Source organism: Ornithorhynchus anatinus, chromosome 11 (genome assembly GCF_004115215.2).
Source record: "Ornithorhynchus anatinus isolate Pmale09 chromosome 11, mOrnAna1.pri.v4, whole genome shotgun sequence".
In the NCBI taxonomy this organism is placed as follows: domain Eukaryota; kingdom Metazoa; phylum Chordata; class Mammalia; order Monotremata; family Ornithorhynchidae; genus Ornithorhynchus; species Ornithorhynchus anatinus.
This window is the reverse complement of record NC_041738.1, coordinates 34,089,616-34,117,479: the sequence shown is the minus strand read 5'-3', so window position 1 is coordinate 34,117,479 and position 27,864 is coordinate 34,089,616. Positions and strand designations below refer to the sequence as shown.

Here is a 27,864-nt window from a genome sequence, read left to right as displayed (position 1 = left end):
GTACCCCTTGTCTGCCATGTGACCTTGGGTAAGTCAGTTAACTCCTCTGTACCTCAATTCATTCATCTGGAAAATGGGGACTGAGACTGGGGTCCCCCCCTTGAGACAAGGGGCTGTGTCCAACCGGATTGGTTTGTACTCCCCCCGCCCCCCGGCGCTTAGTACGGTGCCTGGTCCATAGTAAGCACTTAACACATGCCACTATTATTATTCCCAGTATGCACGGCCATCCGATTGGCTTGTATCCAACCCAGCGTTTAGTACAGTGCCTGGCCCCTAGTAAACTCTTAACAAATACCATCATTACGATACTATTCTTCGCGGGATGCACGGCCACCCGATTGGCTTGTATCCACTACAACGCTTAGCACAGTGGCTGGCCCCTAGTAAACTCTTAACAAATACCATCGTTATGATTATTATTATCACTATTCTTCGCGGGATGCACGGCCACCCGACTGGCTTGCATCCACCGCAGCGCTTAGCACAGTGGCTGGCCCCTAGTAAACTCTTAACAAATACCATCATTATGATTATCATTATTACTATTCTTGGCGGGATGCACGGCCACCCCATTGGCTTGTATCCAGCCCAGCGCTTAGCACAGTGGCTGGCCCCTAATAAGCGCTGGACACAGGCCGTCACTGTGACTCTCATCCTGATTCTTCTTCTAAGGATGCAGGGCCGTGCGTATTGCGGATCGGTGGTGTGGGAGATTTGCCTCCTCGCGTGGAGGGTTAATTAAAGGGGCGGTGGCTGCGGTGGGAGGGGCGAGGAAGGGGGTCGGGCCGTCCTACCTGGCCCTCGCTGGGTGCCCGGGCCCTGCCCCCTCGGGCCTGCAGAGCGCAGAGCGCAGTGCTTGCGCTCCGGGGCCGGCGCGCTTGCCCCTGGAGAGGGGCTGAGCCCCGCAGCCCCCCGCACCATGTCCGAGTTCCCGTCCAAAGTCAGCACCCAGACCAGCACCCCGGCTCCGGGGACCCCCCGCTCCACCCTCCCCGGGCTGCGCGCCCTCCGCCCCGACCTGCGCTTCCTCCGCTCTTCGCTGGCCGCCCTCATGCTCCTGGAAATGGTGAGTACCCTCTTCCCCACCTCGCCTGCCCTCCGCTCCCACCCTCGGCGGGGGAGCCGGCCGGCCCGCCCTCATGGCCCGGGCTAATCAGCGTCGTGATCACTGGGGTATGCGCTAAGCGCTTAGTGCGACCTGTTGGGCCTGGGTACCAAGAAGAATAACGATTGGGGTATGTGCTGAGCGCTTACTGCGCCCTGATGGTCCTGGATAATCGTCATAATAATGACTGGGGTGTGCGCTAAGCGCTTGCTGCGCCCTCCTGGTCCTGGATAACCATAATAATAATGACTGGGGTATGTGCTAAGCGCTTGCTGCGCCCTGATCCTCCTGGATAATCATAATAGTAATGATGATTGGGGTATCTGTTAAGCACTTCATGCGCCCTGATGACCCTGGGTAACAATAATGATAATAATGCTTGGGGTATTTGTTAAGCGCTTCATGCGCCCTGATCGTCCTGGGTAACAATAACAATAATAATGATTGGGGTATTTGTTAAGCTCTTACTGCGCCCTGATGGCCCTTGATAATAATAATTGGGGTATTTGTTAAGTACTTACTGCGCTCTGGGTCTGGATAATCATAATAATAATTGGGGTATGTGTTTATTTACTGTAAATGTGTTTATTTAGTACCTACTGCGCCCTGATGGTCTTGGGTAAGAGTGATAATAATAATTGGGGTATTTCTTAAGCGTTTTCTGCGCCCTGATGGTCCTGGATGATAATAATAATTGGGATATTTGTTAGGCGCCTACTGCGCCCGGGTGGTGCTGGATAATGATTGTGATTTCTGTTAAGCTCTATGTGCCAAACACCATACTGAGCGCTGGGGTGGATACACCAAATCGAGTTGGACACAATCCCTGTCCCTCTTGAGGCGCGCACTCTTAATCCCCATTTGACAGATGGGGTAACTGAGGCCCAGAGAAGTGAAGTGACTCGCTCAAGGGCAGACAAGTGGTGGAGTCGGAATTAGAACTCATGACTTTCTGACTCCCAGGCCCGGGCTGTACGACTCCCCCCCCCGCCTTCCCTCTCCTCCGAGCCCCGGGGTGCGGGCAATGCGAGGCGCCCTGGTGGGTTTGGATGGGAGGAGTCCCGGGATGTGTAATGGGCAGCGGGGGGCCACCGGTGCCGCCGTCCAGGTTGGGCGGGGGAAGCCCTGGTCCTGGTTATTTGTTAAAAGGACTAGAAAATAATACTAATGTTGGTATTTGCTTAGCGCTTACTATGTGCCGAGCACTGTTCTAAACGCTGGGGTAGATACAGGGTAATCAGGTTGTCCCACGTGGGGCTCACAGTCTTAATCTCCATTTTACAAATGAGGTAACTGAGGCACCGAGAAGTGAAGTGACTTGCTCAAAGTCACACAGCTGACAAGTGGAGGAGCTGGGATTAGAACCCATGACCTGTGACTCCTAAGCCCGTGCTCTTTCCACTGAGCCTCACTGCTAGAGTCAGAGACCCACTCCATCGCATCCAAGCCTCAGAAGCCTGGCTTTGTGCCGCGGCTCCCGGGACCCCCCTGGGACCGGGCCGGGCCTCGGAGACGCTTTCTCGTTGCGGGGATGCGGCCGATTACAACTCCAAAGCTTCCTGCTTCTCGCCGGGGATCGGTTGCGGGATCGAGCTGGTGTTTTTACCCCCACCTGCCATTCCTGAGAAATTCTGAGCCGGGGGAGACAGCAAACCTCTAGCTCCGCCCTGAGAGATGGGGTCAAAAAGCGCCTAGTACAGCGCTTTGCACACAGTCAGCACTCAAAAAGGATTGAATGAAAGAATGAAAAAGCAGAGACAGTGGACACGATAGCCAATGTTAGCCAACTCATTTATTCAATCGTATTTATTGAGCGCTTCCTGTGTGCAGAACACCAAACTAAGCGCTTGGGAGAGTACAGTATAACAGTAAAAAGACACATTCCCTGCCCACAAGGAGCTTACCTATCCCAGGTGGATAGGTGCTGTTTTCCTGGAGAAAATGCTCAGTCTCCCTTAACCTTCACTTCCCTAACCCCAAATCAGTTCTTGGGAAGAAATGAAAACGTCTTAGTGCAGTTGATCCCTTCCCCAAAATGACAAGGAAAGAGTTTTAATTCCAGATTACTTTTAGAAGACTCACAAGGGATCTTATTCCCCAATCCCTCTTTCTGTTTTCATAAATCGCACCCTACACTGGAAAGCCCTTGGGAACTTTCCCCGGTTTAAGGCTAAGGAAACGTTCTAATTCTTCCTTGTTGATGTTAAACAGGGAGCCATCAACCCACACACCCTTTTCTGTTAACCCTCCCTTCAACCAACATTACTCATAACTCCAACAGTGTAACTCCCCCTCCCTCTGCAATGCTGCCTTCCCCGATCTTTTAATGATAGGAGAGGACAGTGGGAGTGGTCTAGCTCTTAGTGTATTAAGTGCTTAGTACAGTGTTGTGCCCCTGGTAAACTCTCAGTACCACTGATTGATTGCTCTTGGGGATATATGGATTTTTCAAGAAGCCAGATGGAGGGATAAAGGCATTTCTAAGCGGGAATGTTGTGTAAGGAGTGGTGAGAGAGAAAGGCTCGGGGCTCTAATCGTGAACAGGAAGAAAGAAGGGTTGGCCCGGGCTCTCACTGAGAGGGCAAACCGTCTGAGTAGTGGGCGGACATCTGGAGGTGGAACTTTGAGACTCTTACCCAGTCTTCCCAGAAAGTGATTCCTGGGGGGTGGCGTCCTGGCCCCGAAGTCTCCCGAGGCCATAAAAGGCCTTTGGGCCAACCCCATCACTTAACATGTCAGGGATGACCCCATTTTCTCCTCTGGTGTTAAGGCCAGGAGGCATTTTTCACCCCAACTGGCTTCTGTTACAATGCACCATCCTGAGTCAACTGATTCTACCTGACAACTTACATATGGGACATTAAGAATGAGCTCCTCCATCAACTAATCCCAGTTCCGTCACTTGTGGCCTGGGGCGAGTCAATTCACTTCTCTGGGCCTCAGTTACCTGTAAAATGGGGATTAGACTGAGCCCCATGTGGGACATGGACTGTGTCCAACCTGATTAGCTTGTACCTTAACCAGTGCCTAATTCAGTATTTGGGACACCGTAAGAGCTTAAATACTTTTAAAAGAAAACTGAGGGAAAACCACATCCCTGAGTTTAGTTACTTTGAAGGACAGATTTGGGATTTTCTTTCTAATGAATCCCCAGCTGTCGACTTTCATGGAATACTCGGAAAAGTTTCAGTGAAATGCAAATCCCTCACAGACTCCTGTTTCTAACCGCTTAAGAAAAGGCTGCTCTTACTGTCAGATGTAGTGTGAGGCTTTACCCGTAAGCTCTACAGAACAGACTTGACAGTTATTCCTGGTGACCACTATTGAATATTAGAAAAAGATGGCTGAAAAAGCAACTTTTTCACTTGCCACTGTCTGTAAGAATTACCTCATGTCAGTCTTCAGGCTGAATGAGTTTAACCTTTTGGAGAAAGGGAGTTTGGAACAGGGTGAGATTCTAGGATGTCTTTCCGAGTTGATGATGGTGTTGCTGGGAGAGGATGAGTTTTCTTGAAGCCATGATTATGTTGAAAAGGAAAGGGATTCTGGACTTTAGAATTTCTGGAGGAAGAAAACCTCTGTTTCCAACCTTAAACTAAGGATCCCAGTTCATATACATGTTGATTAATCTTCACTGTGCTGTGTGACCTTGGGCAAGTCATGTAATTTCTCTGTGCTTCAGTTTCCTCACCTATAAAATGGGGATTAAATACCTTTTCTCCCACCCATTTTGACTCTGAGTCCTGTGAGGATCAGGGACTGTGGTTTTGTTGTTTTTTTGGCTTAATGGTACTTAGGTGCTTACTATATGCCAAGCACTGTGCTACGTGCTGGGGCAGATACAAGACCATCAGGTTGGACACAGTCCTTGTCCCACATGGGGCACTCATTCTAAGTAGGAGGGAGAACAGGTATTTAATCCCCATTTTACAAATGAGGAAATTGGGGCACAGAAAAGTGAAGTAACTTGCCCAATGTCACACAGCAAACAAATGGCAGATTACAACCCCGGTCCTCAACTCCCAGGCTCATGCTCCTCCCACTAGGCCACACTGCTGCAGGGCTGTGTCCAGCCTGCTTAATGTCTCTCTCTCTCTCTCTCTCTCTCTCTCGTGGTGTTTAGTACACAGCTGGCACATAGTAAATGCTTAACAAATACCACGACCCTTATTAATAAGTAATACTTAATTGCTATTTTACAGCTGAGGAAACTGAGGCACAGAGACATTGAGTGACTTTCCCTAGGTCACACAGTAGGTGAGTGGTGGAGCCGGGATTAGAACTCACATCCCCTGACTCCCAGCCCTGTGCTGTTTTCCTGTGCTGCTTCTAACTACTATATTTTACCCTCCCAAGTGTTTAGTACTGTGCTCTGCATACAGCAAATGCTCAGCGAATACCATTGATTGATTTGATGGTACACAAGATGTTAGATCTCCTAGGGTTGTAGCTAGCAAGGAAGCCCTGCTCTCTGCTCATTACAGGGCCTTAACCAAACCCTTGGATGGAGAAAATCCCTGTATGTCTGTGTTCCGGGTCCTGAGTTCCAAGGATCACTTTGTTCCTTGGCTCTCCTCAAGTCTGGCATATCTGAGCTTCTCTTTCATCCCTGAAAGAAGGAACATTTCTCCAGGGGTTCTGAGGAATCTTGCACTTCCCATGGTTGGCCATACAACCAAGTCTTCTTGATGCTGGCCCCAGAAAAATCAACTGATCAGTCGTATTTATTGAGTGCTAACTGTGTGCAGAGCACTGTACTAAGGGTTCGGGAGAGTACCATATAACAGAATTAGTAGATTTAATCCCTGCCCACAATGAGTTTACAGTCTAGAGGGCTTCGAAGATGGACATGAATATAAGTAAATTACATCTATGTACATAAGTGCTGTGGGTCTGAGGGATGGGTGAAAAAAGAGTGCATATCCAAGTGCAAGAATGACACATTGAGGGGAGTGGGAGAAGGGGAAATTAGGGTTCAGTCGGGGAAGGCCTCTTGGAGGAGATGTCCTTTTATTAAAGCTCTGAAGAGGCAGAGTGGCCGTCTGTTGGTTATGAAGAGGGAAGGGCGTTCCAGGCCAGAACCAGGACATGGGTGAGAGGTTGGTGGTGAGGTAGATGAGATGGAGTTGCAATGAGTAGGTTGGCACTAGAGGAGTGAAGTATGAAGGCTGGGTTGTCATAAGAAATCAGGAGGTAAGGTAGGAGGGATTAAATTGACTGCTTTAAAGCCTATGGTAAGGAGTTTCTATTTGGTGAGGAGGTGGATGGGCAACCACTGGAGGTTCTTGGGGAGTGCTGAATCACAGCCTGACTTTTTTGTAGAAAAATGATCTGGCCAGCAGAGTGAAGTATGGACTGAAGTGGGGAGAGATGGGAGGCAGGGAGGTCAGTAAGGAGGCTGATGCTATAATCAGGGTGGCTTAGGATAAGTGCTTGGATGAGCATAGTAGCAGTTTGGATGGAGAGGAAAGGGTGGATTTTAGTGATATTGTGGAGGGTGAACCCCCAGGATTTGGTGACAGGTTGATTATGTGGTTTGAATGAGAGAGATGAGCCAAGGATAACACCAACAGGCTCGGGAGACTGGGAGGATGATGTTTCTGTCTACAGTGGTGGGAAGGTCATGGGGAGGTCAGGATCTGTATGGGAATATGAGAAGTTCTGTTTTGGATTTGTGAGGTTGGAGGTATCAGCGGAACATCAAAATAGAGATGCCCTGAAGGCCACAGGAGGAAATATGAGATTTTCGAGGAGAGAGATCAGGGATGGAGATGTAGATTGGAAATCGTCTGCATGGTCTTAGCAGTTGAAGCCACAAGAGTGAATGAGTTCTCCAAGGGAGTGGGTGTAGATGGAGAATAGAAGGGAACCCAGAACGAAACCTTGAGGGACACCTACAGTGAGGCGGGGGTGGGGGAGGCAGAAGAAGAGCCCACAAAAGAGACTGAGAATGAGCGGCTAAAGAGATGAGAACCAGGAAAGGACAGTGTCAGTGAAGCCAAGGTTAGATAATGTTTCCAGGAGAATGGGGTGGTGAGCACTTATGTAGCTGTTGAATTGGTAAGGAGATGAATAGTGACTATTCGTTTGCAGTTTTAATGAAGCGAAGGGGGGTGGAAGCCAGACTGGAGGAGGTCAAAGAGAGAATTGGAGTAGAGGAAGTAGACAACTCGTTCAAGTGTAATGGAGAGGAATGGTAGGAGGGAGATGGGATGATAACATGAGGGAGTTGTGGGGTCAAGGGAACATCTTTTAGGATAGGGGATACATGAGCATATTTGAAAGCAATGGGGAAGAAAGCATTGGAGAGTGAATAGTTGAAGATGGCAGCCAGGAAGGGAAGAAGAGGGGGGCAAGTGATTTGATAAGATGTAAAGGGATGGGTTGAAGGTGCAGGTGGAGGGGGTCGATATTTAGAGGAGGCAGGATATCTTTTGAGTTACTGCAGGGAAAGACTGTGTTTGCCATGGGCTGAGAAGGTGTCTTATATTGTTACACTGTAATCTCCCAGTACACAGTAAGCGCTCCATAAATACGATTGACTGGACTGTGTGAAATTCCAGAAATATTCCACCTCTGGCCGGAGAAAGGAATTAACCTGGTCTGCTGGGCTTGGGTGGCCTATTTGGCATTAGTGTGCTTTATGGGATTTGGGATCAACCCGGTTTTCCTAAACTTGGGATTTTTTTTAAATTTATGATATTTGTTACATGCTTACTATGTGCCAGGCACTGTACTTAGTGCTAGGGTAGATAAAAGCAAATTGAGTTGGACTCAGTCCCTGTCCCACATGGGTTCACAGTCTCAATTCCCATTTTACAGATGAGGAAACTTCACAGAGAAGGGAAGTGACTTGCCCAAGGTCACACGGCAGACAAGTGGCGGAGCCAGAATTGGAATCCAGGTCCTCTGACTCCCAGTTCCCTGCTCTATCCACTAGGCCACATTGCTTCATTGTGAATTTCTGTTATTGCACTGGCTTCAATCAGTTAGGAGTATATATTAAACACCTATTGAACACCTCTATACACCACTTAGTGAGTGCTTAGGAGACTGTAATAGAGTTAGTAGACATGATCCTCACCCTCAAGAATGTTATAATTAATCAGGATTGGAACCTGAGAAACCTTTAAATTAGGGGGAAAAAGTCATTTAAACTTAAAGAATGGAATTATTTAATCTATATGAGATTCCAACCCCTCCCAATCTCTATTTTTATGTGCCTCAAATTTGAGTAGTTTAAAAACCAAGTTGCCCATTTTAAGAAAAGCATCATTTTAATACAGCAGTGTCTTTGATAAGATCATAAGGGTTTTTCTGATCATTGCTCTGCTGTTTTTCAAACATAATTTACTGTTCAGGTATTGGCCCGGATTAGCAGGAAATAACTGCAGCTGCTCATTACCATTCATAATTTTTTTATTTTATCAACATACTGAGAGCGGAGGGAGTGTACAAAAGGGAGAAAGTCCAAGTCTCTCGAAGCTTGTAGTTCAGTTTGGGAGAAAACAAAGGCAAGATGGCAGTTAAGTAGAGGATGTGAAACAAAAATGACGTACCTTTTTCACAGAACTTCAGATTCTCATGCTGAGTTGGATGGTGGGATAATGGTCACCATTTTCCAGTTGGAAAAACTGAGGTCAAAAGGAGGGACACGGTCAGAAGACCCAAGGCAGAATCCACCAGGAGGAATGCAAAGCAGAATCTGTTTGCCTCCCCCAAGCAGAATAGAGTTGTATTTGTGAGAGGGTTGGTCTGGACCAAGCGCATCGCTGGGCCCATTCTGCTTCAGGCCAGTCCTGACCACCCTGAGGCTGTGTCAATTTACAATCAAGTTTAAATCAAACCCAGCCTAAGTGAGAGTAGAAGGCACGGCAGGCATTCATTCCTCTCAGGGTCAGAAGTTCAGGTTTCTTTTCAGATCACCTGCCACCGAACTCAAAGTGCCCCCATGTTTACCATCACATCCTGGCTCCTGTTAGAATGCCTTGTTGCCTGGAGAGGCCCAGATTGAGACTTAGAATTACTTAGAATTGAGAAGAAATGTGGTCTAGTGGATAGAGCATGGGCCTGGAAGTCAGAGGACCTGGGTTCTAATTCTGACTCTGCCACTTGTCTGCTCTGTGACCCTGGGCAAGTCACTTCATTTCTCAGGGCCTTAGTTGGCTCATCTGTAAAATGGGGATTAAGACTGTGAGCTTCCTGTGGGATATGGATGGTGTCCACCTGATTATCTTGTAGACCAGCACTAAGTAAAATGCCTAGCGCATAGTAAGTGCCTAACAAATACAATTTTTAAAAAATTACTATTAATTTGGGGACACCTTCATCCTGGTCTATGCAACTAGTGCGGGACTTGTTTAGCGGCCTAATGCAATAGTGCCAAGAAATGGTCTGGCTTCGTATTGTTAATGAAAAATGCTAATGGGACGAGATAGTCCAGGGTGTCTGTCTCTCTGGATTGTGGCATTCTTGAAATATTAGGTAGTTAATGGAGAGATGAGGTAATTTACTTTAACAGTAAAGTCCATGTGGGACAGAGACCATGTTCTGTTTATCTTTAACCCAGGGATTAGTTTTAGGGAGCCCTTAATGAATTCAGGACCTTTACTACTTAGTGTACCCTATTTACTGATCAGTCTTTAACCTGTAATTCACATTCCCAGTCTATAGGGCATGGAGATGTTGCTGGTATGGTATTTGTCAAGTGCTTACTATGGGACAAGCACTCTTCTAAGTACTGGGCTAGATACAACTTAATTGGGCTGGACACAGTCCCTGGCCTACATGAGGTTCACCATCTGATTTGGAGGTTGGAGGATATAGTCCCCATTTTAGAGACGAGGTAACTGAGGTCAAGAGAAGTGAAGTGACGTGACTTGTCCAAGGTCATACAGCAGGCAAGTGGCAGAGCTGGGAGGGGAAGAACTTTGGCTCCCAGGTCTGGGCTCTTTCCACTAGGCCATGCTGCTCTGTAAAGCTTATGGGCCGAGCACCGTACTGAGCACTGACACAGTATAAGCGAGCGGACAGTGTCCCAATCCCACACGTACTCACAGTCTAAGGAAGAAGGACAGGTATTTCATCCCCATTTTACAGATGAGGACACTGAGCCACAAGGAAGTGACTTGCAATAAATGCTGAGGGAGAGCAGAGGCAGTGGCATTTACTGAGCTCTTACTGTGTGCAGAGCACCGGGCTAAGTGCTTGGGAGAGCCCAAAACAATGAAGTTAAAAGACGTGATCCCAGCCGCAAGGAGTGTACAGTCTTCAGGGCATTAACTCGACAGGACCTGGACACAGTCGCTGTCCCACTTAGGGCTCAGAGTCACAATCCCCATTTTACAGATGGGGCCATTACTGAGGCCAAGAGAAGTGAAGTGACTTTGCCACTTGTCTGCTGTGCAACCTTGGGTGAGTCAGGTATAGAACCCAAGACCTTCTGACTCCCGGGCCCGTGCTCTATCCACTATGCCATGCTGCTTCTCCATCCAACCCTGTCCCCACCTGTGCTCTTTCCCTAACCCAGATTCCCAGGCCAGAGTTGGAAAGAGCAGCTTCACCCACACGGCTGTTGGGAGGAGGGAAGCTGGGGTTGGGGGGAGAAGGAAACACCGGCCCTGTGCCCTCTCTTCTTCCCTCCCCTCTCGCTAGGGTTATTTTCATGGTCACCACATGTGACTTGCCCGAAGTCAGGTAATACGTCAGGACCAGAGTAAAGGCCAAGTGTCCTGGGCTTCCAGATCTCTGGGTGCAGGCACCCTGCTCCTTGCTTAGCAGCCACTTGAGCTGCAATCAAGGGAGTGGTTGCTGCGGGTGGGTGGTGGCTAATCTTATTAACACTCTGAAACCTTTAAGGAAAAAAAAGGGATCCTCTCACGTACAAGACTCTGCCCTTCCTGGAGCCAATCATTTATTTAGCTCTTACTGTGTGCAGAGCACTATACTACACACCTGGGAGAGCACAATACAATGGGGTTGCTAGTCATGATCCCTGCCCACAAGGAGTTTACAGTTAGTGACTTTGTAAGCTCTCTTCCTAGCTTTTGACAGTCTCTAGACTGTAAGCTCATTGTGGACAGGGAATGTGTATATTGTTATATTGTACTCTCCCAAGTGCTTAGTACACACCACACAATAAGTACGATTGACTCTTTATGAAGACTCTCACTGTGTTGAGCTCTGACAAGTACCTGTATTGCATGTGCTCAGGAAGTTTGTAGGGTGCAAACTGCAGTTGAAAAAAAAATTACCAATAAATTAGTATTATCAGTAGAAAGGCTTTGAGGGTTTTTGTTGTTTTAATCTTTAAAAGATTGCCGTTGTCCCTACCTCCGGCTGCCCCCCCGGTGAATGGCTCTTCCTGCCTTTTGCCCTGGCCTCCATCCAAAAATATCTACCAGGACAGGAGAAGCTAGTGGGTAGAGCAGTGCTGGCCCACGAGTTGGCATTGACATTATATTCTTCACACCTCTCAGCCCCTCGAGCAGGGCAGTGTCCCCATGGGGAAGGACAGAGTGGCCAGAGCACCCACACCCTCCAACTCTCCTGGGTTGGGGCTTTCCTTCATCCACTGCCAGCCAAACCTAACCCTGATGTAGCAGCAATACTGGAGCCATTGCTCATCTGGACACCCATGTGGAGAAGCTAAATCAAAGCACACATTTTAACATCATAAAAAATCATTATTCAAGTAGGAACCTGGTTAAGAATCGGGAAAATGAGAGCTAATTTCATAGAGGGGATGGTCTGTCTCGTTCATGTGTGCTGCTCCGAGTCAGACAGGGAGAGACTGAGGTAAAACATGTCAATTCTCCCCTGAGGATCTCCAAGAGCTTCACACACAAGCAATGACACCTCCTGCCCTTTCTCTGCTCCAGGGCAGTGAGAATACAGCTTTGATACGAAGAAGCTGAGGCTCAGAACTCCCTCCACCCTCCTCCCCTTCCAGCTCTCTGTTGTTCAAGTCTGGATTCAGGGTTTGGCGGCTCTGTGCCGAGGTTGAAACCAGGAAGGACAAATGCTCCCGGCCATGCTCCTTCACTGTTCTGTCTGCCCGGGTTTGCACTGTGATTTTTGTGGGGTCTTCCTCATGGTAACAAAATTGGGGACTCCTGCGTAATAGCCGAAGAATATCTTCCTCCTAGCGAAAGGACTCTTCTGGGCTGGGTGAACTCCCTTCCAATGAAGGATGAACCCAAGGAGCAGCCTGACCTTGGATGTCAGGCTGGACCGGCCTCTCTGACCAGAAGTTGACCCTCACTGAAGCCTCCAGTCAGGGATTCCTACCTGAGGATGGGAACTCGGCTCCCAGATCCCTTTATGAGCTTTGCTGGCAACACGGGAGGCCCGAAGCTTTGGGCATGCCTGAGTTTAAAGCAGAGATGTCCGAGGGGAGATCCAGGGCTTGGGCTAAGAGGGGTGGGACCGTGGAGGTTGTGAGGTTGAGTTAGTAACACTCCCTACGCCACTGTGGGAGAAAGTGGGGACTTCACAAGGTGCTTCTTGTGCTGTTTGTCCTCCCCAAAATACATTCACTGGGCCCTTCAGGGAAAATGAGCTGCTGTTCCGTCTGAGGCAGAAGCCAGGACACCCGCCACCGGCCCCTTTGTGCTCCAGGCTCACAAAGGCCTTTCTTCTCCATAATGTCCCTTTCATCCTGTTCTAAAGTAAGAGATGGGGCCTGGTGAAGTCCGAGCCGGAGCAGACAGCTGCGGGGTGGGGGTGGTCCTTTTTTAAGGCCCTTTCCACTAAAGGCATCAGGAGTGGCCCCCCCGTTGGCGGTCAGGGAGGGTTGCAGGAGGCCAGACTTTCCACACCCAGGAATGGGGAGACTAAAAGGTCCGGTGTTGTTCCGGACAGTCCGGTTTTCAGCTGTCCTGACTCTTCTGGTTCCAATACAGTGCCAGGCACTCACCTCAATTTAACTTTCGGTGCCAAGCTTCCTGCTGCCAAGTTCTGAGGCTTAGGCCCTGGGCCGGGCTTTGGGCAGACACAGGAGGGGAACACAGGGGCTCTGGAGCAGCTGGAGGACAGTGGTTCCCGAGTAACACTCCATTCATTCATATTTATTGAGCACTTATTGTGTGCAGAGCATTATACTAAGTGGTTGGGAAAGTACAATACAACAATAAAAGACATTCCCTGCCCACAACGAGGTTACAGTCTAGAGGGGGAGATAGACGTTAATATAAATCAATTACAGATACTGACATAAGTGCTGTGGGATTGGGAGTGGGAGGATGAATAAAGGGAGAAAGTCAGGGTGAAGTAGAGAGGGTGGGAGAAGAGGAAAGGAGGGCTTAGTCAGGGAAACCCTCTTGGAGGAAGTGTGTCTTCAGTAAGGCTTTAAAGTGGGAGAGATTGTCTTCCCGTTATGAGGTAGGGCATTTCAGGCTTGAGGTAGGGTGTGGGTGAAAGGTCGGTGGTGAAATAGCCTTCGATTGAATCAAGCTGATTTCTGCAAAACATAGTCCAAGACGTCATCACCTCTCCCTGCATGTCGGCGGAGCTTGTGTGATGCCAAGAGAGGTTTTGGGTTTGGATTTTCAGAGGCCGGTGCTGGCCACCCTATCTGGGGAGGGAGTGTGGGTGAGGTGGAAAGTGAATGAGGCAGTGTCTCTACTGTGGCAGGAGAAAAGGGACAGGAGGGAGGAATCTTGTGGCTCGGAGAGGTGTGCAGAGGAGCTGATGACCATGGTGGCTTTGGGGAAACTGCCGCCCTAGTTTTGGTGGAATCCTAAACAGGAGAGACAGGAAACACGGGTGGAGTGAAGGTGAAGGGTCTTGAGACACAATCTCATGGCATCCTGTGTCAAAAAAGCATCTGGATCAGTTCCAACTGTGTTTGGAGTTGTACTTGCGCCACACATTTGATGTGCCCTGTATGTTTTTTTCTTATAGTTATGAAGTGCTTACTTTGTGGCAAGCACTGTTCTAAGTGCTGGGGCAGAGACAGGTTAATTAGGTTGGACACAGTCCCTGTCCCGCATGGGGCTCACAGTCTTGATACAGTAGAACTTAATTCCCATTTTACAGATGAGGAAACTGAGGCATAGTGAAGTGACTTGCCCAAGGTCACACAGTTGACAGGTGCCAGAGGCAGAATTAGAACCCAAGTCCTCTCACTCCCAGGCCTGTGATCTTTCCACTAGATCACACTGTATTTATCCTCAGTGTGGTCATATTTCTGTTGGGGCCTTATAATTCCCCTCGGTGTGATTTGGTCCGTGTCTAAAGTCAGAATTCTCTGCTCTTTTAACATTTGAGGCGCCTGACCCAGTTCCAACATGGAGACATTTGGTTCCACCAGTTTCTAACTTCCAACCAGTGACCCCTGAGCCACGTCCTCCCGCGGTCCTGGAATGCCCTCCCTCCTCACCTCTTCCCCTTGACTCTATTGCCATTGTTCTCGTCTGTCCGTCTCCCCCGATTAGACCGTAAGCCCGTCAAAAGGCAGGGACTGTATCTGTTGCTGACTTGTTAATTCCAAGCGCTTAGTACAGTGCTCTGCACATAGTAAGCGCTCAATAAATACTATTGAATGAATGGTGGAAAGAGCATGGGCCTGGGAGTTGGAGGACCTGAGTTCTAATCCTCGTTCCACCACGTGTCTGTAGTGTGACCTTAGGCAAGTCACTTCTCTGAGCCTCAGTTTCCTCATCCGTAAAATGGGGATTAAAACTGTGAGCCCCTCGTGGGACATGGACTGTTGTCCAATCCGAGCATCAGGGATCTATCTACCCCAGCAGTTAGTTGAATGCCTAACACATAGTAAGCACTTAACAAATACAAAAAATTAAAATAAGGCTTTGAAGGTGGGGAGAGTGTCTGTTGGCTAAAAGGGAGGGAGTTCCAGACCAAAGGCAGGATGTGAGTGAGAGGTTGGTGGCAAGATAGATGAGATCAGTCAATCAGTCATATTACTGAGTGCTTACTATGTGCAGGGCATTGTACTAAGCGCTTCGGAGAGTATAATACAACAGAATTAGCAGACCCGTTCCCTGCCCGTTGAGTAAATGCCCCATAAACACTATTGATTGATTTATTGATTGGTGAATGAAATGAGCCCTGGGATAGTTCTGCATAGTTCTGGGGCATTTTCAGACAAAGTCACTTCTGGGTAGATAATCCTGGGTTTCACTCAGAAAATTGAAGTTCCATGGGGCGGTGGCAGGCTGAATGCTGATTGCTGTTTCCCTCTGGTTTCAGTAAGATTCTCTGGTTACAAATTAACCCCATTTGTCCATCTGTTTTGAAGCTGAACAGGACAATCTCTTGGCAGATGGGGCGTGTGAGTGGGTGATGGGGAATGAGGAAGGGAAAGGTGAGAGGAGGAGTGCAAGGTTGTGGAATCCCTCCTTTCTTGCTGTAGTAGGAGTTTGGATTGATTCGGAGGATTTTCAAATACGGTATCAATTTCGTCTCAGTTGTTAAAGTTGACCTCACAAAATCAGTTCAAGCACAGCAGAGGTCATGGCCTGATTCTGGGAGCTTCGATCGATTATATTTATCGAACACTTGCTATGTGCAGAACATTACACTACTTCTTACGGGCTCATGTGTCTTCCAATTCTTGCACTGTACTATGCAGTGCTCTGTGCATAGTAGGTGCTCAAAAAATGCCACTGATCAGTTGGTACATGTGATCCTCCCCTCCAGGTGCTTGGAATCTAGTGAGGGAGACACATTTAAATGAACTACAGATTAATTGTATTAATGCCTGTCTCCCCCCTTTAGACTGTAAGCTTGTTGTGGACCGGGAACACGTTTGCCAATTCTGTTGCATTGTACCCTACCAAGCGCTTAGTACAGTGCTCTGCACACAGTAAGTGTTCAATAAATACCACTGATTGGGGGAAGCAGCAGAGTATAAGGATAGGTACATAAATGCAGTAATTTATTTATATTAACGTCTATCTCCCCCTCTAAACTGTAAGTTCATTATGGGCAGGGAATGTGTCTGTTTATTGTACTCTCCCAAACCCTTAGTACAGTGCTCTGCACATAATAAGCACTCAATAAATGCAGTTGACTGACAGTGGAGGTGAATCTTGAGGTGCTTTGGTACAGCTCCCAAGTGTATAAATGACATACAAAGGAGGGTGAATAGGACAAGAAGATTAGATGCTAGAGAAGTCTTCAATCAATGGCATTTATGGACTGCTTTCTATGTGCAGAGCACTTTACTAAGCACTCCCTGTAGAAGATATGATTTTAGCAGGGTTTTGAACTCAGGACTCCCCGAATCTTCAGGTCTTCCTCTCCCCTCCTCCTTTATTTTAAATTTTTTAATGGTATTTGTTAAACGCTTACTCTGTGCCAGGGACTGAACTAAGAGCTGAAATAGATCAAATCTAATCAGGTTTGACCCAGTCCCTGTCCCATGTGGGGCTCAGACTTTTCATTCCCATTTTACAGGTGAGGTAACTGAGGCACAGAGAAGCAAAGTGACTTGCTCAAGGTTACGCAGCAGACAAGAGGCGGAGCGGGGGGATTGAGACCCAGGTCCTTCTGACTCCCAAGCCAGTGCTCTATCCACTAGACCACACTGCTTCTCATAAACTTCTCCTTCCCTCCTCACCCCAGTTCAGGGAAGGAAGTGGGAATCTGGCCTTGCTCTGGGGGCAATGGTGCCTTGATTCGGACTGAATCTTCAGCAAGGGAGAGGCCTGAGGAACTCAGAACTTCATCCGAACTGGGTCGCGCTGCTTGGCTCCCGCCGGGGTGAAACCTGGCTAAGCTGAATGTCTTAAATAAATAGTTCCCACCATGGTGGTTTTCTGCCACTCCCTGCCCCTCCCTAGTCAGCCCCGAGGAAAACCAGTTTGTCTGGAATTGGGGCGGCTTCCTGGCGGTTCTTAGGCCAAGACCATGCTATTCAACATTAAGGTAGTGATAGGTAGTGGTGGGTACCTCCTGGTAATGGTAATAATGATGATGGTCCTTGTTAAGTGCTTACTATGTATCAAGCACTGTTCTAAGCGCTGGGGTAGATACAAGCTAATCAGGTTGGGCACTTTCTCTGTCCCACATGGGGCTTGCAGTCTTAATCTCCATTTTACAGACGAAGTAACTGAGGCAGAGAGAAGTTGTGACTTGCCTAAGGTCACACAACAGACAAGTGGCGGAGCCGGGATTAGAACCCAGGTCCTTCTGATCCCCAGGCCTCTACTCTATCTACTAGGCCAGGCTGTGGGAACACTTACTCCTGTAGCCTGTCTGCAGTGCTTGGGACAGAAGCCTTGTCATTGGTACTGGGGAAAGGGTCTTCTCTGATCATCAGAAGACCCGGGGGTATTTATCAAGCACTTACTGTGTGCTGAGCACTGTTCAAAGCATTTGGGAGAGTATAACAGAGATATTCCCTATCCAAAAGGAGCTTACGGTCTAGAGGACAATGACCTAAATAATAGTAGTAATGATATTGGTACTTGTTAAACGCTTACTATGTGCCGAGCACTGTTCTAAGCACTGGGGTAGAGACAAGTTAATCAGGTTGGACACAGTCCCTGTCCTACATGGGGCTCATCGTCTTAACCCCCAGTTTACAGATGAGGAAACCGAGGTGTAGAGATGTGAAGTGATCTTCCCAAGGTCATGCAGCAGACAAGCGGCGGAGCTGGAATTAGAACCCAGATCTTCTGGTTCCCAGGCCAGATTCTGTCCTCTAGGCCATGCTGTTTCCTGTGGACTTGGGGAACGCTTGGTGGGATAGACAACAGAGATGAATAGAATGGGAGTCAGGAAACCTGGGTCCAAATCCAGCCACATGATGTGCCCCCACCCCTCAATACTCTGGGCCTCAATTTCCCACCTGAATGAGAAGCAGCTACTAATTACAAAAAGTGTAACTGGAGGATGTTTGGACTGCTCCTGTGGATTCTACTCACAAGTGTGATGATGTGGCTAAGATCTTCCGTTATCGGTCTTTAACTGCGCTAGTAAGTGGTCTCATAATAATAATTATGGTACTTATTAAGTGCTTACTATGTGTCAAGCACTGTTCCAAATGCTGGAGTAGATACAAATTAATCAGGTTGGGGACACAGTCCCTTTCCCAAGTGGGGTTTGCATTCTCAATCCCCATTTTACAGATGAGGTAACTAAGGCACAGAAGAAGTGAAGTGACTTGCGCAAGGTGACACAGCAGACAAGTGGCCAAACTGGGATTAGAACCTATGACCTTCTGACTCCGAGGACCCTGCTCTATCCATTACTCTATGCTGCTTCTCTAGTATACTGTGCTCTGTGGTCTCTATAAGCTATGGTATACTAGAAGGAGAAGCAGCGTGGCTCAATGGAAAGAGCCTGGACTTGGGAGTCAGAGGTCATGGTTCGAATCCTGGCTCTGCCACTTGTCAGCTGTGTGACTGTGGGCAAGTCACTTCAATTCTCTGGGCCTCAGTTACCTCATCTGTAAGACGGGGCTTATCTGTGAGCCTCATGTGGGACAACCTGATTATCCTGTATCTACCCCAGTGCTTAGAACAGTGCTCTGCTTAACAAATACCAACATTATTATTATTATAAGCGTGAGTCTGAGCGGGAGAGAAAACTGAATGGATAGTCTGTTGCTTGATTAAAAAAAAAACACCAAAAAAACAAAAACCCTGCTGAGTCCATTAACTGCCTAAACAGAAATAGCCCAAAAGAAGGGCAAAAAAGAGAAATAAATATGTGGAGCTGGTAGAGAAGATTTAAATGTGGAGACTAATGTACAGCCAAGCCAAGTATTTCAGCAGCTAGGGTGGTGCCACAGAAGCTACTTAAACATTTTAAGGAATTGGAGAATGATTCTACAGTGACTTCAATCCAAAAACTCTCCTGCCTGGTTGTGTACCACATAACCAGAAGCATTTTCTCTCAATAGGATCATGGCTATTGTGAGTATTTCCCCTGTCTCCTTACTCCTCATCCAACTCCGCATCAAACAGGAACTCCTTACCGTAGACTTTCAAGCACTCAGTCGGCTTGCCTCCTCCTACCTTACCTTACTGATCTCTTACAGCAGCCCAACCTACACACTGCACTCCTCTAGCGCCAGCTTGCTCACCTTGTGCCCATCTCGTCTATCTTGCTACCAACGTTTTCCCCACGCCCTCCTTCTGGCCTGTAATGCCCTCTCTTTCCGTATACGCCAGAATATCACCAGCCCTTATTAAGGTCACAACTCCTCCAAAAGGCGTTTCTCGATTAAGCCCTCTTTTCCCTGTCTCCCTCTCCCTTCTGTCTCATCTGTGCACTTGGAGCTGTACCTTTTGGACATTTGGTATTTCCCCCACCCTCACCTCAGTCTCACAGCACTTACATAAAGATCCCTAACTTATTTATATTAATGTCTGCCTCTCCCTCTAGACTGTAAGCTCCTTGTGAGCAGGGATTTTTAAAAAAATAGTATTTAAGTGCATATTATGTGCCAGGAACTTTTCTAAGTGCTGGGGTAGATCCAGGGTAATCAGGTTGGAACCAGTCCCTGTCCCACATAGGGCTCACATTTTACAGATGAGGTAACAGGCACAGAGAAGTTAAGGTCACACAGTAGACAAGTGGCAGAGCCAGAATTAGAACCCATGTCCTTCTGACTCCCAGGCCTATGCTTTAATAATAACGTTGCTTTTGGTAAGCACTTACTTGGTATTTGTTAAGCGCTTACTATGTGCAGAGCGCTGTTCTAAGCGCTGGGGGAGATAAAGGGTAATCAGGTTGTCCCACGTGAGCCTCACAGTTAATCCCCATTTTACATATGAGGTAATTGAGGCACAGAGAAGTTAAGTGACTTGCCCACAGTCACACAGCTGAACTAAGTCATTCTGGTTCTCAAAAAGGCCATTTATAGAGGGAGGCACATGTGACTCTGTGGTATTATGCTCTCCCAAGTGCTTAGAACAGTGCTCTGCACACAGTAAGCACTCAATAAATACCATTGAATGTGAAAAGACGAATCTGAGAAGTAATAATAATAATGACACTGCTCCCAGAGAGACCAAAGGCATTTCAGCTCTGATCTCTTTTTGTGTTTCAGAATCCTTGTGAGGGAGGAATTAAGGAAAGGGTGAAAGGGAGGGAGGGGCAGGAGGGATTCTTAACCCCGTTTCATGGATGGGGAAACTAAGTCACTGAGAAATTAGCCGACTTGACCAAGGCTGCTCAGCAAGCCAGAAACCGATCTAGGCCTGGAATCCAGGTTTCCGGCCTGCCAGCTCTACCTGTTACGCCCGAGTCGGGAGGTTGAATCTTTGGTGGGATTTCTTATCAGCGATCCAGCTCAGTTGGGCCTAGTTCCCCTCACCCTTCCAGACTCTGTAGACTCTTGAGCTCAGCAACTCTTTGAAAGGAGGAGTCCGTGCCACTCAGTTAAACTTAATCCAGCTTCCACAGCGCAGGAGTTACTCAGCTGTGCAGGGAGCCGGAAAAAATTTCATTACCTTTTTTTATGGTTTGTTAGACGTGTTTACTATGTGCCAGCATTGAGCATCGTTCTAAGGCACAAAAGGAAGTTTTTGAGGGGTCCTGTTCCTCTCGACATGAAAGCTGAGCAGAGAAACAGGGGAGCAGTGATTTATTGAGCAGAACTGTATTGTTCAGTAAGTAGCTCTGCTCCATCAAAGTCCCCCGGCGGGAACCTGACCAGGAAGGGATAGCCACACCTCAGCTGACTGGACCAGGCTTCCGGCCACCTGGGATTGACTAAGAGCACTGGAGAGATAGGAGCCATTTGAGAGTTAGGACACCTGAGCTCTGATCATCCCTACTCTGCCACTGGCCTGCTGGATGACCTTGGACAAGTCACTTCACTTCTCTGGATCTTGGCTTTCTCATCTGTACAATGGGGATGAGCTACCGGCTCACGCTACTTTTTAGAATATGAGGCTCATGTAGGACAGGGATTGTGCCCAACTTGATTATTATTATTTTAATGCTATTCGTTAAGCGCTATGTGATGAATTCTGTCTTAAGTGCTGGGGCAAATACAAGCTAATTAGATCAGACACAGTTCCTGCACTGCATGGGGCTCACAGCCTGAGCAGTAGGGACAACAGGTATCCCCATTTTATGATTGAGGAAACAGAGGCACTGAGAAGTTAAGTGACTTGCTCAAAATCGCCCAGCACACAAGTGGCAGAGCCAGGATTGAGCTCCCAGGTCTGAGCTCTTTCCACTAATAATAATAATAATAACTGTGGTATTTGTTAAGCACTTAGTATGTGCCAGGCACTACTGTAAGCACTGGGCTAGATACAAGCAAATCGGGTTGGACACAGTCCCTGTCCTCTATAGGGCTCACAGTCTCAATCGCCATTTTACAGTGCCTCTGTGCCTCAGAGAAGTCAAGTGATTTGCCCAAGGTCACACAGCAGACAAGTGATGGGGCCGGGACTAGAACCCAGATCCTTCTGACCCCCAAGCCTCTGCTTTATCTACTAGGCATTAGGCCATGCTGCTTGAATCTAGTCCAGAGCTTGGTGCCCAGTAAGCATTTAATGCCCTACTAATAAGGCATTCATTTATTGTCATATTTATTGAGAACTTACTGTGTGCAAAGCACTAAGTGCTTGGGAGAGTACGATATAACAATAAACAGACACCCGGTTGTTGTCCTTCAGGTGCCTCTAATCAGCTAGAATTGTTCAGTGTTCTGCACACAGTAAGTGCTCGATAAATTCAAAGAATGAATGATTGAGTTGTGGAGACAGGGCCTGCCCTTAAATCCAGGTGATAACCAGAAGTTCCCCAAGGACACCGACAGCTCAGAGATACACAAGGAGCCTGGGGGCTGGTCAATCGATCAATCGTATTTATTGAGAGCTTCAATCCTGTTCACATATTGCTTTTCTTCTCCGCCTGTCCAGGTGCTGGGATTGCTGGTTTGGGCCCTCGTTGCTGACACCCCATACCATCCCTACCCGGCTTATGGCTGGGTGATGTTTGTGGCTGTTACCCTCTGGCTGGCAACAATCATCCTGTTCGTCCTCTATTTCCTGCAGCTGCACGTGAAACTTTACATGGTTCCCTGGCCTCTGGTGGTGAGTACCTGATCCCCAGCGGAACAGGGGGCTGGATCTCTTTGTCAGTGGAACGTATAATAATAATAATAATGTTGGTATTTGTTAAGCGCTTACTATGAGCAGAGCACTGTTTGAAGCGCTGGGGTAGGTACAGGGTAATCAGGTTGTCCCACGTGAGGCTCACAGTCTTAATCCCCATTTTATAGATGAGGTAACTGAGGCACAGAGAAGTGAAGTGACTTGCCCGCAGTCACACAGCTGACAAGTGGCAGATCCGGGATCCGGGATTGGTGGACTTGTGGTCCACATTTAATCTCTGGTTCTGTCTGTGTGTGGTACAGCACTGAGGGCAAGAATTAAAAAACAAAAAGCAAACAAATCAAATCCATTTGGTTGGGACCTACATGGTCCCAGGATTTGGCAATGTTTTTTTTTATGGTTTTTGTTAAGCACTTACTTAAGCACTTCAATAAATACGATTGAAATACGATTGAATGTGCCAGGCACTGTACTAAGCACTGGGGTGATTGCGAGGTAATCCGGTTGGACACAGTTCACATCCCACATGAGGCTCACAGTTTTAATGCCCATTTTAGGACTGAGGTAACTGAAGCACCTCAGTAGTGATACCTAAGATGGTGGCCCTTTGGTCCTTTTCTTCCACATGTTAAGGAGTTGCCACAGGATCCCAAAGATGTCACCATTATCACCTCCTTCAAGAAGGTGAAAGTTCTCACTGTGGCAATTACTGAGGCATCTCATTGCCCTCTGTTGTCAGCAAGATCCTTGCCAGAGTTTCTGCAACAGCTCTGTATATATCACCACAGGAAAAATTAAAGACAAGAAAACTGGAATGTCAAGTATTTAAGAGTATTTGAGCAGCAAGAGAATGAAGTGGGGCCTTTCCCATGGCATTTAACTGGATATCAATACATCGTATACATCGAGTGCTTACTATATGTAGAGCACTGTACTAAGCGCTTGGGAGAGTACGATGTAACAATAAACAGATACATTCCCTGCCCACACTGAGTTTACAGTCTAGAGGACAAGCGTACGGTTCAGCTAGCCCCAGGCAGAGCCAGGTACGCCCGCGTCTTTCAACCGAAATGGGAAGGAGAGTTAGAATCGTTCGTGGTTGCAGGGCTCATCTGGGGATCTGAGAGGTGGCTGGGTTGTCTGAGAGCAGGTCCCACATCTTGGCCCCACGGTCAGGAGGGTGACTCTTGGTTTTCATCAGTCAACAGTATTTATTGAGAGTTTATTGTGTGCAGAGCACTGCACTAAACGTCTGGAAGAGTACAGTATAACAGAGTTGGTAGACCTGTTTTCTGCTCATAGGAGCTTAGAGTCTAGAGGGGGGACTGATATAAATATCTGCTAATTAACATTTTGGATGTGTTCATAAGGGCTGTGGGACTGAGGATTGGGTGAATAAAGGGTACAAATCCAAGTTCAGTGGAGATGAGGAGAGGAAATAAGGGCTTAGAAAAGGCCTCTTGGAGGAAATGTGATTTTAATAAGGCTCCGTAGGTGGGGAGAGCGATCGCCTGTCGGACATGAAGGGGGAGTTCGAGGCCAGAGGCAGGACGTGGGCAAGGGGTCGGTGAGGGTTGTAGTAGGAAATTAGCAAGGTAAGATAGGAGGGGGCAAGGTGATTGAGTGCTTTAAAGCCAATGATAAGGAATTTCTGTTTGATGCGGAGATGGATGGGCAGCCCCTGGAGGTTCTTGAGGAGTGGGGAAATGTGGACTGGTTTTGTAGAAAAATGATACAGGCAACAGAGTGAAGTATGGACTGGAGTGGGGAGAGAAATGGAAAGTCAGCAAGGAGGAATAAGTGCCTGGATTAATGCGGTAGCAGTCCGGATGAGAGGAAAGAGTGGATTTTCTCACTGTTGTAAAGGTAAAGCCGACAGGATTTGGTGGCAGATGGAGTGTGTGGGTTGAATGCGAGAGATGAGTCGAAGATAATGCCAAGGTTACAGGCTTGTGAGACAGGGAGGATGGTGGTGTCATCAACAGTGATGGGAAAGGCAGGGAGAGGACAGGGTTTGTGTAGGAAGATAAGGAGTTCTGTTTTGGACATGTTAAGTTTGCGATGTCGGTGGGACATCCAAGCGGAGATGTCCTGAAGGCAGGAGGGACTGTGAGATTGCAGAGCAGGAGAGAGATCAAGGCTGGAGATGTAGATTTGGGAATCATCCACCTGGAGGAGGTATTTGAAGATGATGTTTCCAAAATCATCGCCTGTAAATAGCGACTGCTCATCGTACCGTGAAGAATCCCTCCCGCCCTCCATTTGTGGATTTTCACACGGTTCCTGTCCTAGCGACAGTCGGTCGGTTAATACGCTTCCCACCCTCAGATCTCATGGAACCCTTTGATCATATTTTTGCACCAGAAAATCCCCGCAACTGAGATGTGGAGCTTTCGGAGTGTGAATGACACGTGACATTACAACCGTCAAAGCAGGCAAGAGGCAGCATTGTTCTGGAATTCAATGACATTTTAAATTTAGGAATGTGAGTCATCTCTAAGACAGAATGGTTTTGTTAGGTGTTAACACACTGGTGAGAAGCCAAGCTGTCTCCCTAGAATGGTTGGGAAACCCTGGAGGAGGAAGGAATTAACGGCGTCATTGGATGTCGTATGTATAGTTCACCCCCTCGAATGAATGGATGTTTGACCTGTTTAAAGCGATCTTCAGGGAAAGAGATGCCTACAGTTTCCTCTGGTCCCAGACAGCCTGGAAGTTCTTTTTTATACCTAAGTCCTTCACGCTACAGCTTAAACTCTTTTCCTCTTGTTTCGTTTTGGTGGATATGAAAAAAAGCCAGCACCACCTCCTTCTTTTACCTGATGATGATTGTGTCTCCTGCCCGGCCTTCTTTTCTCCGGGATCAAAACCTCCAGTTCCTCTTATTGGATGACTCTTTCTGTTCATTGCAATCATGTGGCGTCGGGTACATCCTCTTTCAAAATACTCCACAGTCATAAATGGGATTGGGGATTTCTGAAAGGGCGTCAGTTGTCTTCCAAAATTGACTGATCTAATTTTACTGGTGGATTCTCTACCAGAAAGTGATGATTATTACTAATGCCCACTCTGGCCTAGACTGTAAGCTCACTGTGGGCAAAGAAAATATCTACCAAATAATAATAATGATGGTATTTGTTAAGCATTTACTATGTGCCAAACACTGTTCCTAACACAGGGGTTGATACGAGGTAATCAGCTTGTCCCACGTAGGGCTCACAGACTTAATCCCCATTTTACAGATGTGAGGTACAGAAAAGTGAAGTGACTTGTCTGAAGTCACCCGGCAGACAAGCGGTGGAGTCTGGATTAGAACCCATGACCCCTGACGGCCAGGCCCGTGCTCTATCCACTACACCGTGCTGCTTCTACTTCTGCCAGTCACTTATCTCAACCTCTTCTCTTTCCTTTATAGCTGCTGATTTTTAATGTGTCTGCTGCCATCCTGTACATCACTGGCTTCATAACTTGTTCCGCGTCAGTCCAAAGCACATCCCACCGTGGCTCTCTGTCCTACAACAAAAGGGCCGCGGCCTCGGTAAGTGTGAGGGACTTTGATCTTTGCGGTGGGTGGAAATAGGGATAAATGGGATTCCCATCTCAACTCGACCGAGAGGTGAAAATGGGCCTCAGAAGAACCAGAGAAATAATTTCAATCTCAACCGGAGAAGGTTGGCCTTCTGGAAAGAGCATAGGCCTGGGAGCCAGAGGATGTGGGTTCTAACCCCCCCGCTCTGCCGATTGCTTGCTGTGTGACCTTGGGCAAGTCATTTAATAATAATTATGGTATTTGTTAAACACTGTTCTAGGCACTGGGGTAGATACAAGGTAATCGCGTTGTCCCAAGTGGGGCGCACAGTCTTAATCCCCATTTTACAGATGAGGTACCTGAGGTGCAGAGAAATTAAACAGCTTGCCCATGGCCGCACAGCAGACAAGTGGTGGAGCCGGGATTAGAACCTGCATCCTCTGACTCCCGAGCTTGTCCTCTTTCCACTAAGCCACGCTGCTTCTCTTGTGTGCCTGTCTGTTACCTTGTCTGTAAAATTCATTCAATAGTATTTATTGAGCGCTTACTATGTGCAGAGCACTGTACTAAGCACTTGGAATGTACAAATCGGTAACATAGAGAGACAGTCCCTGCCCTTTGATGGGCTTACAGTCTAATCGGGGGAGACGGACAGACAAGAACAATAGCAATAAATAGAATCAAGGCGATGTATATCTCATTAACAAATTGTTCTCTCCCAAGTGCTCCGTGTAGTGCTCGGTATATAGTAAGCACTCACTAAATACCATCTATTTGATTGGTCTACCCAGCGGCGCTTAGAACAGTCCTTGACAAAAAGTAAGTGCTTAACAAATACCATTTAAAAATAATTACATTCCCATAAGAGCCATTTATGGATACCTGTAAACACACTTTCCCCCTCAAGAATCCAATGGAAAAAGAGTTTGTCATGGTCCCTTCCAACCTAAGTTCCTGGGACTCTTAATTATTTGATAAAAGCTTCAGAGTCCCAGGGCTCCTTGTCACTCGTGGACTGGGCCGCACCGTCCTCCTCTCTCCGCCTCCCGCCCCCTGGAGATTAGGTCACGCTGACCCCGTCCCACCCGGTGTTTCTCTTCTTTTTCAGTTCTTTGCCTGTCTGGTGATGATTGCCTATGGGGCAAGTGCTTTCTTCAGCTTCCAGACCTGGAAAGGAATTGGCAGCAATGCAGCGACCAGTCAGATGACTGGCACTAACTATGCTTAAAGTCACCAACGCCCATGGGCCGCTTTGGTTCTGACATCTACCTGGCAACGGGCTGAAGCTCTGGAGAGCACCGTTCACCAGATACGAGGCCTACTGCCAACGTGGCTGTGGCCGAGGGCACCCATTGATGCCCGCCCTCCGTGACTTAGAGAAGCAGAATCTCCACCCTGTATTGACGCTGATTGATTACCCGCTGGTAGATCCAAGAGATAGGCTGAAGGGTGACCTTCTCATCACCAAATGCGTTCCTATTTTCAGGAAGTTCCTGGGAGAGGAAGAGGGACAATGGGTCTGTTCGGCCCCAGCTTTGTGGTGAACGATAGACACGGGGCAACTGAAGATTTTTACGACACTGTAAGCTCCTTGTGGGCAGGGATCGTGTCTGCCTGCTCTGTTACACTGTACTCTCCCAAACCTGTAGTACAGTGCTCTGCACACCGTAAGTGCTCAATAAATACCATTGACTCTTACTGTCCCATCAGTAAGGTCACCTTAAACTCCCTGCAGTTAAATGTACATAAAGCTAACCATAGGGGTCTTAGTGTTTCAAAAGGCTTAGCCAGCCTTATGCTTAAATTCCTTCTAATCATCTGATTTCTTAAAACTTACTCCCTGTGATTGTTTTAATAACTTTTCTAAAGCTCAAGTTCCATGGTAGAGTTTTAACAGCATTTGACGGTGCAGAATTCTCCCCACCCTCCTCCCACCATACTTACGTGCTAGTTAAAATTATCCTTTGAGCAGAAAAGAAAATGTCATGTTCACTGGCGTACCAAACTAGGAGAAAAATCATTTGAAGTTAAAAAAAAAAATTCTTAAAAATAGTATTAAGTCTTCATCCTCGTTCTACATATCGCACGTACAAAGCAGCACATAAGGGATTTCTTGGTGAGTTTCAAATGAGGTGGTTATTTAGTGGTGAAAGACATCGGTATTAAAGCCTTTAAAAGGA

General features: G+C 47.5%; 1 protein-coding gene across 1 annotated transcript; it reads left to right on the top strand.

Moving 5' to 3' along the window:
• Positions 1 to 799: 799 nt before the first annotated feature.
• On the top strand, positions 800 to 27,864 carry LOC100080393 (plasmolipin). The gene is made up of 4 exons (XM_001511228.4): positions 800 to 1,069; positions 21,961 to 22,134; positions 25,571 to 25,693; positions 26,793 to 27,864. The coding sequence occupies exons 1-4, from the start codon at positions 923 to 925 to the stop codon at positions 26,910 to 26,912; spliced, it is 564 nt and encodes a 187-aa protein (XP_001511278.1). The 5' UTR covers positions 800 to 922; the 3' UTR covers positions 26,913 to 27,864.